This window comes from Ctenocephalides felis, unplaced genomic scaffold (assembly GCF_003426905.1).
Source record: "Ctenocephalides felis isolate EL2017-DRISC unplaced genomic scaffold, ASM342690v1 CF-g0.4_SCAFFOLD_01170, whole genome shotgun sequence".
Classification (NCBI taxonomy): domain Eukaryota; kingdom Metazoa; phylum Arthropoda; class Insecta; order Siphonaptera; family Pulicidae; genus Ctenocephalides; species Ctenocephalides felis.
Genome location: NW_020537324.1, coordinates 31385499 through 31403381, shown reverse-complemented (window position 1 = coordinate 31403381; position 17883 = coordinate 31385499). Strand labels below are relative to the sequence as shown.

General features: G+C 29.3%; 1 protein-coding gene across 1 annotated transcript in view; it reads left to right on the top strand.

Moving 5' to 3' along the window:
- Window positions 1–17883, top strand: part of LOC113366474 (discoidin domain-containing receptor 2-like) — a 463043-nt gene that overhangs the window by 302688 nt on the left and 142472 nt on the right. The window contains exon 7 of the mRNA XM_026608082.1: window positions 14537–14676. Coding sequence (XP_026463867.1) covers window positions 14537–14676 — 140 coding nt within the window. The remainder of the gene's footprint in view (window positions 1–14536; window positions 14677–17883) is intronic.

Below are 17883 nucleotides of genomic sequence, written 5' to 3'. Positions count from 1 at the left end.
ATCTATGTACATACTGTACGTTAATGCGCTAAATAGAGTAAACATTGTTTGGGATTAGAATAATTATCTTAAGGATAATGGTCGATGTTATTTCGTAAAAGCAATCCAATATATTGCATAAGGTACTATAAAAGCATAGATGGATGAGAATTCGAACGATACATCATACGATAAATTCATGAAAATAGATTTGTCATAAAATGTCACCTTTTTCGGGGATATAACATGTTTTGCTATAAACTTATTCAAAAATAATCAATTTACGAGATTAGATGGTTTTTGGCACCAAATTTTACTTACTTTTATACTGCGGAAAATAAAAATAAGTCCAACTATAATATGCCTTTATTTATATGAGTTAGGTATTTATTAACTGTGGGCACTTAAACTTAGCTCTATTACTAGAACCGAGGAGATTATATTTATATTATGTGTAATTCTATTAATTATAGGTTATAGACACAGGTTTGAATGTCCTAAAATTATAGCCTATTATTGGCTACAAACATAAATTGAATTGAATTAATGTGTATGGATGTATCTCAACTAATTTTCGTAAGACTGTTCAATATATGAACTTTATCGCAATGTTGAATTTCATGAAAAACGTTGAAACATTTTTTATGAATACTTAACAAATTATTTTGTGAAATATAAAGCATCTGCTATAAGAAAATACTGGTACGATTACATATATCTTGTACGTAGTTCTTGATATTATTTAATGATTTCAATGATTGATAACATCTTCTACAAAACTAGAGAAATTTTGTGGACTGTTCATTTACTTTTTCGCTAATTCCAAACCATTTCTAATTGACACTTGATTGACTTATCACATAACAAATTCTGACACAAATTTTGACTATAATATTTTTTCAAACTTAAATGACTTTTTAAAAATAAACTACTCGTCGTAGCCGTAGTATTTCAATATGTTTTTTAGGATCATGATGTCTACCAACATAAAAAGTTTCATCAAAAAAAAATCGGTCAATTTCAGTTACTTACAATTTCTTTGAACGATTTCCACAAATCATCTTTCGAATAGTTTAAATTTTTAAAATCGATTCATAATTTTTGGCTAAAACGCCAAAACTTTTACTTTCCTGCCAATTAGAAAAAACGGCTCGACCGTTCGTCGCTCAAAAGTGAGAACGTTCTACATAGGGACTATCCATGTAGAAATTAATCTCGGTTCCATATATTGCCAACATTGGATTTCTGTGGCCGTGATTGCCTATATTGCACAAATATAGGCAATGGTCGGTTCTGTAATTATGTCAACTAATCGATCAGGCCAACGTTAGTCGGTATTGAGACAATATTTGTTACAAATGACTTTCCAATATTGTCTTTAAACTGAAATATAAATATTGATTCAAAGGTTTTATCATGTGCTAATAAATATTGTCCTCAAATAGTAAAATAAATATTGATGCAATATTTTTTCATGATTGTCTTATAAATATTGTCGTAGGGTAGGGCCGTAGTATTTCAGTACGTTTTAGAGAAGACCATGATAATAGAGATAGTCTAAAAAAAAAAACTTCATAAAAATCGTCGACATTTACTTTCAACAGCTAATTACACCAACTTGTGCCATCGAATATTTACCAAAAAACTTATCAGGTCGATTGACAACCAATATATTTCGAACAGTTTCAAATTTATAAAATCAATTCAGAATTTAGTGATAAAACGTAAATTTTCTTTCACTTTTCCGCTATTTAGAAAGAAGCCGCTTTGCTGATCGCTGCGCAAAAGTGACTTATCGAGTTACATCGAACGGCTTTTAAATTTTTGAAGTTGGCTCAGCCGTGTTCTAGAAAATGTCGACGAAAGATAAAAAATCTGTTCACATATACACACACATAATTTTTCCAAATTTGGTCTCATTCGATTCAGAATGGCTCGATTCAGAAAACATAAAATTAGCAGATCGGATTTTTCGATGAAAACATAAACATCTCCTTCGGGAAGTTAATAATATAAAGCGACTCAGCTTAATTGCATACGCAGATGAAAAATCGAATCCGAAACAAAGGATTTCCATCATTTTATTCCCGAAACACATAATTTTCCGGCGTTCTCTCTCCATTCGCTCCGCTAACGAAAATTTACGGGCGCCTTCATAAATACTCGAACAAGACTGACGACGTGCTGGCGAAATAAGATTACAATATTTTTATGCGAAATAAAATGCAGGCGCCATTACTTTGCATTAAATTTTGCAATAAAAAAGACTATCCGGATGAATATTCACGTTCGTTTGTCACAACGTTATAAATAAATAACAGGCGGCGCATTCACTTATTCGAAATCGAAAAATATCGACAAAAAGTAGAACAAAGGAAAACCATTAAAACGTAAAATAGTCAACACTCGAATGCTCTCGTGAATTATAGAATTGCTTTAAGATATCTAAAAAGTTTCAATACAGAGAATATTTTATGGTTTCTGGATTTACTGCGTTGAAAGAAACGAATAAATTATTGCACGCTATCGTAAAAAAAATCTTATAAACAATTTAAAGATTTATTTTGAAAGTTTAGATAGAAATACATTGACGCAAAATAAATTGTAAAGAATATCCAGAAATAATTTTGTAGGAGTTCTTCTCCGGAATTATATCGCAGTTTGGGACAATGTTTATTTTACTATTCAAAAATTGCGTATATATGTGTAATTCATGTTCTGCTCAAAAATTGACATTCAAGTAGGGCAGAGCGGGGTTTAAAGAACCACGAATAAAAAGATTCACCACTAATATCTCAAAAACAAGTTAGAATTTTTTTAACAATAATATTTGAAAGTAGAGTGTAAAAGATGTATGCCACAACCTTAATTTTTTCGACGTCGCTATCAGGAAATATTATATTTATTATTACATTATATTATTATATAGGCCGTTTATAAAACGACCATAATCTATAACAAAAGTATTTTCTTTCGTTATTAGTTTTTTTTTGGTTGTGAGCATTGTTGTTTAGTTTACACCTTAATGAAATTTTTAACTATACCTTTTTTTTGTTTTGTAAGGTAAATTGCTAGTTTTAAGTTATATTCAACAGATGTTTTCATATAACGTCTATAAAAGCTTACATGTGGGTCGGGAAAAAGGGCCAACTGAACATTTACCCTGACGAAGGTTTAAACATTGAATAATAGTAAAAAAAGTTTTTAAGATGGAAATCTTTGTTCCGTATTGGCTAAATGATTTAGCTCTTATTTCAAAAACTTTCTTTGAAATTAAAATAAGGCATTATATCTGTTTGTTCCAGCCTGTGGGGTAAAATTTAGATGACCGTTTATTTGATACGTAGTATTGTGATGTAGTTCATTTGGTTTAATCAGTATAATTAGTCAGAAGTCAAATTGGACATTTGTGCCCCGTTCTACTGTATCAGTAGGGTATCAGCGCTAGGGTTGTATATCAGTTTAATATTATATATCCTTTTTAGAATTCACCATTCATAAAACAGGCAACTGGTAACCGATTATTTGATACTGCCTCGATGATCTAAACCACAACATCAACATTAAAAATAAAATAAACATGAGTAAGTACCATTATTGTTCGCACATACTATCAAATGAAAAATTTTTCTTATTGTTAGTTCTTATTTCGTGAGAATTTTTCAAACCAATTTAAATTCACAATTGTGATCAATTTGAAAACTTTGAATAAGAAACAATAAACTGCTACGACTGTCAACATATATAATCGATCGATTTATTTCAATGAAAAGTCTTGGAAGTATTTTTTCGCAGATCGAAGAATGCTTTGCTCTGGTATTTTATTTATATGAAAAATATAAGAACTTGGATATCTTAGGCATAAATACAATTAATTCAATATATAAGAATTAATGAACCACACAGAAAGGTATTGATAAGAATTATTATATTCTTAATATTATAAATATACCCAAACAATTGTTATTAACGATGAGACTGGGTGCGGTTGTGCCACTTTTTTCGATCAGCAATAATTAAAATAAAACTGGTAAATTAACAAATTTACCATTTATCTGGAAGAAAAATAAATTAAATGATATTTTGAACAATTGTCTACGTAAACTACTGCCCTTAAATACAATCGATTTGTCATAAAATCAAGTCGTTCAAAAAAATGGTTAGTGTCACAACCGTCCCTTGGGCGTAAAGGCATAAAAATAGGTTAAAAAACTATAATTATAAATATCAAAATGGTGTTTTAACTAGTTTTATTACCGTTAATAACAATAGTATGTAATACAACACATCATAAACATTCAAACAAAATTTATGAATAAAATATAAAAATATATCAAAACATAATTTTTTAAAGAAATTTAACAAAAATTATTAGTGAAATATTATTTTTTCTAGTATTGATTTTTTCTTTTCATTTCTCTTTCATATTTTATCTTATTGTTAGTCAAGTAACTTGACTTGACTCAAGTTAGTTTTTTATATATAACTGTTTAATCCTCGCCCAAAAACAATAAAAAATACTGTCACAACTCACACTTTTGAAAACAAATCAACATTTTACTGACAATGAGCTAGAGCAAAAACTAATTGCTGGTGAATAACTACTAATGTTCAACTTAAAGCAAAATAACAAACAAAGTGATCTATACATATACAATTGACAGTTATTATTAGAAGAATTCGAACATGAAAACTTACTTTTGACTTTTTATAAGCAATGTATTCTGTAGATAATGTATTAATGTAAGACACTGACTGAAAGCAATAATCGGAACTTGTACGAACAATCATACTTTATCTTTCTCCCATTGGACCCTATCTCAAGAGCCTTCATTTTTTCATACTTCAACCATGTAAATTACTGCTAGTAATGATTAAATTACTTATTCATTTATAATAATTAAATAATAAAGACTTTTGGGATTTTTTTTATAGAATTTTAAATCAAGTTGCATGAGAAGAAAGATGTTGTTCTTTTCTATACATTAATTTTTAAATTATTTAAGCTTAAGTTTTTTTATATAGAACTATTATATTTTAGAATAATGAATTATTAGTTAATTACTTTGGTAAATATATTGATGTTCGACCAATTTTTTGTAGTCGTAAAAATGGTAAGTTTTTCAAGAATTTCTATTTTTGCAAAAAAAAAAAAAATGTTTCGAATCATTCAAAATGTACGTTAATTTCATTTACCTAATGTTTGTTAACAATATGAAAACTTTTAGCAACCTACCTTCAGCATTCACAATTAAGATAAATGTTTTATAATGATCTTTATTAAATGAACGTAATAATAGACAAAAAATAGACGTTTTTGATACCAAGGAGTTATGACTCAATCGCATAAATACATTTCGTTAAACAAATGAAAGTTTGAATTGCGTAATTTTGCCATATAGCCATGTAGAGATCACGTGTGTGCTTTAAACAGAATCAACCATATTAAATAATTGTTTATTTAGAACACTGCTGATAACAGAAAAATAAATAAATAAAATTCGTATGTGCAACGTGAAGAAATTCGAGCCGGGCTAGATTTTTCCTCCCTTATCCTGTGCAAAGGCGGTGTCTTTTTCCATGAGACTCAATATTTTTCGTTTCAGATTTCAATATCGTCGTTGAACTATGGGAAGCGTATGCTAAGCAGCCATCATTATATACTCTCGTCGCGCTTTTACGTTCGATATATCGATTGGATACAATAAGCCGAGTTATGTTGATATTTCGCGATATTAGCATACTGAACGCCGCGCTTAATATGTTACAGCGGCAGGACCCTTAAGAGCTCAGACGGCGGCGCCGGCCGCCTTCGTTCGACGCCCCGTGGCGGGCAGAAATGGAATTATACGTGCATATATATATATATATATATATATATATATATATATATATATGTTGTAGGGCGGGGCACAAAGATCCCATTTGACTTTGAGCAATTATATTGTGAAAACCAAACTAATTACAACACAGCAAATACCACATATCAAACGAACAACTATCTGACTATTGTTTAGTAAAACTCCCACTAACTCATCATTGTAGAAATGTATTTTTAACTTCCCGAAGGGATGGAAAATATTTTATGAAAAATAAAAAAGTTGTAATAATTTTTTATCCTCAGAAGCAATCGTTTTGCTAAAACAAGCAGAAAGTTCTTTGAATTATTCAAATCGGACGCTTAGTTCATTCAAAAACTGCCACTTTTTGCACATTTAGCTCTGTATCTTCGAAATGGAGAGACATGTCTTTGCCAACAACTAATCACCTCTTCTCTCAATCATTATAAATTGAATATTTTTTAGATCATTCAAATCCGATACTCCGTTCTCTCAAAAACTCGATTAGTATTTTCTGCACTCTTTGCTCCGTATCTCCGTAACGGCTGGACCTGCTTTTGCCAAAAACTAATCAGCACATCTTTCTATCAATAGGGGTTGAATGTTTTCTGAACCATTCAAATCAGTTGATCCGTGCGCCCGAAAACGTGGACAAAAAATGCGCACATACAAAACACACACACACATACACACATCCATTACTTTTCTGAGGTATGCCAGTAAAATGTTCAGAAACCTTCAGAACGTCGAGAAATGCAAAAATTTTTGCATTGCTACGGGAAGTTAAAAAAAAAACGTGACGAACAGACATAAAGACGAACATGTTGGTTGAGTTCTGGGACAACCCTGCACATGTATATTGGTAAATACATTTATATGGGTAAAAAAATATAAATTGAAGTTTTAAGCAAAATTTATTTTTATTTTCTTAGATCAACAATACCTATTAACTTCCCGTAGAGTAAGTTATTGTAATGGGCCGAAAATCCGGATTGAAAATTTTTACATTTCTCGACGTTTTGAAGGTTTCTGAACATTTTGGCATACTTCAGAAAAAATGGATGTGTGTGTGTATGTATGTATGGATACAAATTTTCGCCCACGTTTTCGGGCGTATGGATCAACCGATTTGAATAGTTTGAAAAACATTCGATTCCTATTGATAAAGAGATGTGCTGATTAGTTTTTGGCAAAGGCAGTTACGGAGATTAGGAGCAAAGAGTGCAGAAAATAAAAATCGAGTTTTTGAGAGAACGGAGCATCCGATTTGAATTATCTAAAAAACATTCAATTAGTAATGATTGGGAGAAGGGGATATTAGTTTTTCGCAAAGGCAGGCCCAGCCATTTTTTTTTTGTATATCGAAAATAATTCAGATTTTATTTTTAATTCTGACTATAGTTCTAATATACTTTAAACAAATAATTTCAACTCTGCAATTCAGTTTATATAATTCTTATAAATATTAGACAATGTTACAATATTTATAATAATCTATTTGAAAACATTCAATATTCCTCGAACATTTCGTTACGGTACGGGAAGTTCCAGCAATTTGCCTTAAGGCACGATGCCACCCACCCCACTAGTTTTGAATTTAAATTATTTAATAAACTGCAAAACTTGTACTCGTGGCTGCAAAAATTAAATGCTGAGGTATGTCACGTACTTCTTTTATTTGCCGTGAATAAAATAATATTTAAAGAGTTGTTATAAGGATAAAAATGCACTTCTTCTTACAGTACCCGTATCAAAATTGTGCTTGCGATTATCATATAACATGCATTTCTTATAAGATACCTATACCATACTCACGTATGCCTAAACCTTAATTTTTAAGTTGTACGCCTTTTAACTAACTATAAGTACGCCTAATACGCTTAATACGCCTACTACGCTTAATACGCCTACTACGCTTAATACGCCTACTATCCTATATACGTAATACGCCCAATATTATTCCGTATCTTACACCTATAATGTTTCTTAAACGCTAATTTTTCCGAACCCTACGGGGAATCGAACCCGGACCCTCTGTGTGAAAGGCAATGACCTTAACCCCTAGACCACCGTGACGCTACGATTTGACGCCTTTTTTCGCGTGTCCTCTCGTCGCCGTAGTATTAATTACTTAATTAATAGGTAAAGGTACCGCGGAAGAACAATGCGTCCCTTAATATATTATTTGTGGGGAACCCAATAGAGTAGTGGTCAAAGCTGTGGACTGCCACGCGGTGGTCCCGGGTTCGATTCCCGGTGCGGGCGATAGACAATAGAGTATACGGTAGAGACAATAGATAATAGATAAGCGTAAAATATAGCGTTTAAATAGTAGTATGTAAGATCTGTAAGGTGTAAAAAATATGTAGGGTGTATGTTATATATAATAGGTTAATAACAAATAATAATATATATATATATATATATATATATGCGCCTACTATATAATGATATATATACATATGTATATATATGTATATATATATATGGATATATATCATTATTATATATGATTTAGTAGTTATATATAGGTATATAGGTATATATATAATATATATATAGATACATATATATAGGTATATATATACATACTATATATACTGTTTGTGTTAGTTATCGTACGGTATGATTAGATAGGTAGTAATCAGATTTAAGTCCTTTATTGTAATAGATCTTGGCTACTTTTGTATAGAAAAAGAGTGCGCGTAAGGTTCATTCGCGATTGAAGTGAAAGTTATTTGCTACTGTGCAAAGTAGCAAATTTAAGTTAAGTAAAAATAAATACATCATATAGGAATTTCGAATAATATTTATTAGTGTCAACCATTATACACATTTATATAATGTGTATAAGTGTGACTGTATACTTCAAGTATGACATAATCATTAGAGAAATGAAGTAATTGCTGATTAATAACTTCTATAATATTCGTTCACACAGTGGATAATTTTAAACTACGCCTAAACAAATATTGTTTTCGCAACTTCATTCATCATGGAATAATTGTGTTTGAAGAACTTCATGTAATTAAAATTAACATAAATTCATTGACTGCTTGTATTTTTTTACATTTTCGCTGGCGATATAATCTCATTCGTTGAACAGCTGTAATATCTATCTTGCCTAAAAAATATTTTAAAAAACTTTAAAAATTTGTAGAAACTACGAATAATATAGAAATAATTTCTAATCAATAAAATTAAGTTTAGTACACGGCACAAATGTTTAATTTGTTCTATTATTTTCAAGGAACAGGGTAAAATATTCTTCTGATTCAGGCATTTTTCATTGAATCAAAATGTTTATTTATCTATGCCGATTTCCTTGTCGATATCAGAACGCATGCAGCCGTAACGCACTTCCGTTGTATTTTTACGGATTTACATCCTAATCGCGCCTAAAAAAGTTTTACTTCAAAAATATTGACAAACTCATAATAATTGCTATGAATAACAAGTAAAATGTGTGCGTACGTGCTGGTGGAAAATTGCGAAAACGTTTCCTCATTGGTTGAAAGACAGAGATGGAGAGATTTTTAGTGGCGCCATTGTAGGAAGATTTCCTCGGCGATCATGCGCAATAGAAACATAGAAAATATAGCTTGTGGAAACAAACTGTAATCAACGGTTGAACATATGTGGATAAAAATGAATATAGAAACAAAATAAAACCATGAGAGACATTGTAAAAATGAACAAATATGCGAAGAGGAAAAATATAGTGTATATGAGCGTATATGTATGTATGTGTATGTATATACGAGGTCTGTTCAAAAAGTACCCGGAATTACTAATAATTAAATTTCGCGGGTCTGGAGTGTCTGATTGTCAATTTTTTTTTTATTGTGTTGGTATACATGCCCCTAAAGTATGATGAAATTTTCAGCTATATTCACTGTTTACTTTGTCTGTGGTAGTCGCTAAGGTTCGACGTGTTTTTCTGAGCTCGGCGATTTTTACAATGGAAGAATTGAAAAGTCAAAGAATTTGTATTAAATTTTGCGTAAAAAATGAAATAAAGTGTTGCAAAGTGCAAAAATTCACCAGATATGGCTCCGTGTGACTTTTTCCTATTCCCAAAGTTGAAGAGACCCATGAAAGGACGGCGGTTTTCCTCGATTGAAGAAAATCGCTGAGAGTGCTCAAGGACATATCAAAAAGTGAATATCAAGGGTGCTTCGAAAATTGGAAAAAACGCTGGCATAAGTGTATTATATCTGGGGGGGACTACTTTGAAGGGGACCACATTAATGTAGACGAATAAATAAATATTTTTTTGAAAAAACGAAAATTTCGGGTACTTTTTGAACAGACCATGTATGTATATGTATGTTTTATGTATATTATATTATATTATAATTTTAATATTTATAGTGGATGGATGCCCAAGAACAACTTTATCATATATATATATATATATATATATATATATATATATATATACACCTAAGTCTGTTTTTACACGGTCTTTTTGTACACGGTTTTGATATAACACGGTTTCAAAATTGAATATTTTTAATTTTTTACACGATTTTACTCCATTTAGCACGATTTGAAATTTTATGTACTTAAATTTTTTTGTCAAATTTAATTTTTGCGATGTAAGTTCATATCACAAAAAAGTACTTATGAAAGAAAAAAGTCTGAAACCATCGATAGTATCGATACTAGCTTAAAGATTTAAGTAAATTCCCCTTTAGTGCGTACAAACAATTTTTACTGGTCAAAGCAAATGTGAATAGCACTAATTTATATTATTAAAATAAACATGAATTCTTGTTCTTGAAAATTCTTGTTTTTCACTAATTTTAATAGGTTTTAGAAAGTAGGACAAATCACCCATTTTTGTATAAGATCAATGTCTTTTTTTACACGTTTTTTTTTTACGCGGCTTCTTCTGGAACCAATCTCCGTGTAACAACAGACTTAGGTGTATATACATATATAAATATTGTATGATTCTGAATTTGATGTTGACACATGTATTAACAAAGTCGGACATAACATCTATAAAAAACATGAATTTCTTTCAAAACTTCATTTCGGCTATAATCCTAGCCTTCATTCAGTGGAAAGGGTTTTTGAAAATTGAATAAAAGTATTGGTGAAAATATTTTAAAAAGTTTTTTATCCAACCAGTCTACGAATAACACATATAGTACACACTATATATTTGTGATTTTTTAAAATTAGTATTTTGTTTATATTACATAGTGTAGTGCATTACCATATTCTGATACTGATAATAAGTACTATTTATTCTGTATGTATGTATATGTATGTTTTATGTATATTATATTATATTATAATTTTAATATTTATAGTGGATGGATGCCCAAGAACAACTTTATCATATATATATATATATATATATATATATATATATATACATATATAAATATTGTATGATTCTGAATTTGATGTTGACACATGTATTAACAAAGTCGGACATAACATCTATAAAAAACATGAATTTCTTTCAAAACTTCATTTCGGCTATAATCCTAGCCTTCATTCAGTGGAAAGGGTTTTTGAAAATTGAATAAAAGTATTGGTGAAAATATTTTAAAAAGTTTTTTATCCAACCAGTCTACGAATAACACATATAGTACACACTATATATTTGTGATTTTTTAAAATTAGTATTTTGTTTATATTACATAGTGTAGTGCATTACCATATTCTGATACTGATAATAAGTACTATTTATTCTGTATGTATGTATATGTATGTTTTATGTATATTATATTATATTATAATTTTAATATTTATAGTGGATGGATGCCCAAGAACAACTTTATCATATATATATATATATATATATATATATATATATATATACATATATAAATATTGTATGATTCTGAATTTGATGTTGACACATGTATTAACAAAGTCGGACATAACATCTATAAAAAACATGAATTTCTTTCAAAACTTCATTTCGGCTATAATCCTAGCCTTCATTCAGTGGAAAGGGTTTTTGAAAATTGAATAAAAGTATTGGTGAAAATATTTTAAAAAGTTTTTTATCCAACCAGTCTACGAATAACACATATAGTACACACTATATATTTGTGATTTTTTAAAATTAGTATTTTGTTTATATTACATAGTGTAGTGCATTACCATATTCTGATACTGATAATAAGTACTATTTATTCTTTATATTTAATCTTATTATTATTTTTCACTCCAATTCAATTGTTTTAATTTGAATTTTATTTTAGTTTCCACTGAAACCATATATAGCCAAAGCTAGGGTTATAGCCAAAAGGTATGGATTTAAAAATTACGATTCTATAACATATTTATCTTGAAATAAAATTTAAATCCAAAAAATAAAAAAATAAAATCAATTGAACAATTTTTTTTTTCCAAAAGCAATTATTTTGTCATAACAACGGGAAAGTTTTTTGAATCATTCAAATCAGATGCTTCGTTCTCTCAAAATCTGCATTTTTTACATTTAGCTCTGTATCTTCAAAATGATTGGACCTGCCTTTTCCAAAAACTAATCACTTCTTCTTCCAAACATTACAAATTGAATGTTTTTTGGATCATTCAAATTGGATACTCCGTTCTCTCAAAAACTCAATTCCTATTTCCTGAACTCTTTGCTTCGTATCTCCGAAACGGCTGGACCTGCCTCTCCCAAAAACTAATCACCACTTATCACACCTTATCAATAGGAATTGAATGTTTTTTAAACCATTCAAATCGGTTGATCCGTGCGCCAGAAAACGTAAACGAAAAAATGCGAACACACAAAACACATACACACATACACATACACACATCCATTTTTTCTGAAGTATGCCAAAACGTTCAGAAACCTTCAAAACGTCGAGAAATGCAAAAATTTTCATTTTCGATTTTCGGCCCATTACTATAACTACCCTACGGGAAGTTAATTAGATAAAACTAGTTAAAAACTAAGCAACGGTGCTCGCGACTACAAAAACCAGCAACGAAAGAAAATATTATTATTATGGATTTTCAAGCATTGCCGTTTATCTTCCGATGGCAACGTCGTAAGAATGTAGGAGTATTTTTATTTTTAAGTTAAATTCAGCTTTTTTTTATTAATCTCTATAAAAGCTTACACGTGAGTGGGGTAAAAAGGATCAACTGAATCTTTACCCTGGCAAAGGTGTAAATAATAAAAAATTGATGAATATTAATTATTGATGAACGTCATATACAGTGTAATGTCTGCAATAAATGTACTCTAAAATTTATTTTTCATTGGTTAAAAAATATAGCTATTAATTCTTTAAATTCATTTTAAAATTTAAAATGAAGACATTGGATTGTATGTCTCCTGGCTGTTGCTTATTGTTAGTTTACGGGAGCTAAATATACTTTTTAAGTATACGTTATTTAATTATTTTATAAAATGTATTGTTAATTTAAAGGTTAGATTAAACAGAATTTTTATATAATCTCTAAAAAAAAACTTACACTTGGGTAGGGTTAAAAAGATCAACTGAACCTTCACACTGGCAAAGATGTAAAATATAAAAAATAGCAAATATAATAGTAAATTAAGTTCTCATTTTATCCCGCCTGTGGGGTAAATATATATCTGTGTAGTTTTAGCAATCAAGTTATTGATTCAAGGAATGCACATTTACCTTAATGTTCTTTGGTGTATCATATGTTACGTAATTGTTAATACAAAAAATAGTTGTGACTATTAAATATCTTGCATATTAACACTTTGGGGACGGCTGTCCACCACAGTGGACAAACATACTTTGTTAGGCACAGGCTTTTTTATAAACAATGACTCAGTTTGCATCGAAAATTTGAATAAATTACATATAGCAGTGATAAACAGTATTGTATTTTGAATATAATAAAGTTATTTTAGTAGAACTTTTAGCCTTTTTCTTTGCTATATAGTTTTTTTTTTATATTTAAAACGACCGAGCGCTTTTAAATATGGCAAAATGACTGGTAAATTTTGTGAATTAAGCAGTAGTGAAGATGAGTTTCAAATAGACATTCATACAGACAAATTTTACGAAATTACTATTCGCACCGAAGATAGTGATGACTGTGATGATGATATTATCTAACCAACAAAAAGAAGTTCGACAAATTAAATGAAGAGTGAAAAGACATTAGTGAATGTGCCGATTCTCCTTCAATAATCGATTTTGACATAGATCAACAAACACCTCGACTACAAATACCAAGCAATATAAGACATCCAATAGATTATTTTACTTTATATTTTACAAATGAATTATTAGACAATATAATAGAAAAAACAAACCATTATGGCAGCAAAAAAAATGAACAAATATACTGACTAATCAGTGGAATATTCTAAATGCGAGTGAAAGAAAAAGGGATTGTATTGTCTGTTCTAACAGAAAAGCACCAGGAGGGAGGCGGCGAACAACATTTTATTGTAAAACATGTCAAAATCAACCAGCTATGCATTTTGGAATTTGTTTTGAACGTCACCATTCTTTATAAAATGATCAAAAATAAATTTATATTATAAATGTATGTCCTTCAATAACCACAAATTTTTATCAAACAAATTGCATAACATACACTATGAAATCAAGTTTACAGACGGTACGAGAGATTGTTTTGAAATCGGTGCCGTCCCGAAAGTGTTAATAGCATATAAAAATATTATGCAATGAATATTTATGCTCAATCAGAAGTACAATTTACAAACAGAATATTCATTTCAGGTTACGAATGGGTGGGATGGCGCAACGAGGCTCTGACAACCTCAACAGCGCCTCTGGAAATAATATTCGAATTCGATTCAGTGAGGAATTTCAGTGCGGTCCATTTACACTGTAACAATATGTTCAGCAAGGATGTACAGGTAATTTATTCACAATAGATACGATTTATAATATCTGTTCTTGCAAAACATGCAATATGAGAGTTCAAAAAAGAAATCTAAGGTAAAATATTACTCTTTTACAGATATTTAATCAAATGATTTTGAATCAAATTAATTCATTTCCGATATTTTTTTGCACTTTAACGATACTTGCACCTTACAATTTTAATTCTTACTATCAAATCAATCTAGAATACGATACAAGACGAAATATTAATACCATATTTTAAATATTACACGAATTCCATTATACATTTCACGTATAGTAAGTGTATATCACAAGCAAAAGCCTTAAAAATTTTTATAAACTAGGTGAATGTCATATTGTCTTAAAAGAAAAAAGTTACTTGCTCATGCCGAAACAAGTAAATAATCGATTTAATTATTAAAGACGCAAAAAGTTAACACTTAATTATGAAGGAGACATTAAGTCTTCGTCATGCTCACATGTTTCGAAATTTTAGAAATTGGTTTAGATTTTTTTTGCAAAAACGTGGACCAAGAATTTTGCACTGGAGGGGAAACTGGGTAGGTTGTGCGAGGGTACGATAGTGACAGTTTCATAACAGCTAAACTACTATACTGATTTTAAGATAGGGTCCAAAGAAAGAAAGATAAAGTATGTTTATTCGAACAAGTTTCCGATATTGCTTTTAATCTGCGCTCTAGGTTAACATGACCTGTAGATCACATTGCTTTTAAAGACTCTGTTCGCGCCAATCAAAGCATGCGGTTATATTCATATAAAAAACAAAAAATCATCAATCGATAATCAAACCAAAATCAAATCAATCAATACGCAATCAATACATATTAAAATGATTGTAAACACTATTATAATTTATAAAATAAATATATACAGTTATCAATAAAGTATTTTACAATTGGTCCTTTACAAGGCAATCAATCAAAACAACCATCAAAAAAACAGACTCAAAAGAAAGTTTTTACGTTTGATTTTGTTTGACTTTGTTCTACTTGGATTTCTTGTATTTTTTTTTTGTTATTCTGGTATAAGTTGAATATTTGTAGTTTATTACCAGCAATGAGCTTTTGCGTAGATAATTTAGCTCGATCATAATGATAATTTGTCTCTAAAAGGTACGGTTGTGACAAATTATGTGGATACGGTTGTGACATGTAATTCTTGTCTTTGTTATAAACTATGTATAATATATAATTATAAACTTAACTTCAAAATTAAAAATGAATATATATGTCGTAAGTTTTGGAATACTAATATTTTTAATACCATTAACTTTAATAATACAGTTTCTTTTTGTCTAATGATAAATTGCTTTACTTTCGATGCATTATATAAAAATAATTGAAATGTGAAACACAACTAAAACGTTAAAAACGATTATTTGCACTTGAGTTTACATCTTTATAGTGATAATTAAAATATTAAATAGAAAATAAATAAACACATAAACAGAAAACAGATAAAACGAAGCCATATGAGTTTATAAATTTTAAAATATTATTACAATATAAATGCACAAGCAAAATTAAATACAATTTTAAAATAGCAAGTAACACAAGAAAACGATCTAAATTTCTCCCATCGTATATGTATTGCTAGTATGAATAGAATATTATGCTAAAATTTGTAGAGTAAAATGTCACTAAAGTTTTAAAGCATTATATAATTTTCTTTACGGCTATAATTTTTTTAGTTTAAAAAGTAAATTAACTTTGCTAAAGAAACCATACGACGCTTTGGTTTAAAAACCACTGCCATAGTGTAATATTAACAGAGCATATCATTTCTCAGATCATTAAGTTTTATAAAGACGATCCCGGACAAAACGTCGTTAATTTAGCATATATATGTTTCCATATCATCATTTAACTAACAGATAAGAGACTGCAAACTGAACTGAAACTGAGGATTAAGTCTTCATATAAAATGATTATATATTGAATCTAATGAATTGTACTCTTTAAGTAGAATTTTATTGTATTTGATTATAAATATTTAATGACATTTGGGCTATTATAAATGAATGTTTAGCGACCACTGGTTCTAGGTTTATTTCGTCCAGTTTGATATCAAGCAGATTCTGATATCAAAATATTCAATTATGGTAGAAATATGTTACAACTTGAGAGAACAACTACTGTTTTGCTTTCTAAGCAGTCATCTGTTGAAATAACAAAATAATTACTGAATGTTTTTATAAAAGACATGTGGTTATTCAGAAAAAAATAATGAGAAATGGAATTGTAAAGCGAGTAGAATTATATTATTCAATCTTCATTTAGATTATTTAAAATGTATTAGACTATTCTGACTGATTCTTTTTTCCAAAAATTAATGTTGTTACAATAACATTATTCTAAAAACAGTTAAATATGTTAAAATCATAATTCGCAGCAAAATATTTTTTTATGAAAGTGTTCTCGTCTACAGATAATACAGTTTTCCCATATATTCGACAATTGACTTCACAACAATTTCAATTACACAATAGTCACTAACGCAAGATTCCTGTTCAAACAATATATTTCGGTAGTATAATTCTGTTCAATTTGTTGCTGCTTCATATATCAGTATAGAGCGAAATAATAGTGTTTTGTTGTATGTATAATAGCAAAAGTTTGAGAAATTTTAATTAATTATTTGCTCAGTTATTGTTTTAACTGTTTTGTACAGTTTGGCGAAAAGTTCCGGCAATTCGTTCATATCTCGGCCAATTAGATAAAGTTGTACTTGTGCTTTTTATTTGTTTATTCATCACGAGCTAAAATGTTTTTCAACTTTGAAACGAACATTGCGGATGAGTTTTTATTTTATGTTGCTTACATCTCGCATTTATCAGGTCACAAATAATGCCAAAGTATAATTTATGTTTTCTCTTAATTTGGTATATAACACCAGATGAGTTTTTATTTCCTTTTACTTTTTTCTGACATTTATAAAGACACAATTAATATTAAAGTACAATTTGTTTTTTTTTAATTTGGTATTTAACAGTTTTCAATATATAATATTCTAAAATTTGCGCGGGTGGAAATGAAATGTATGTATTATCTAAAAGTCATCTGTAAAATTGACAGCGGGTGTTGTAGCTACACCGTGATATCAGGCTATTGTGATATCCGTTTTCACTTAAAAATATAGATCAAAAAATTAATTGTATATTAAAATAAAAATAATTTATGTGGTAGCTCAATGTAATT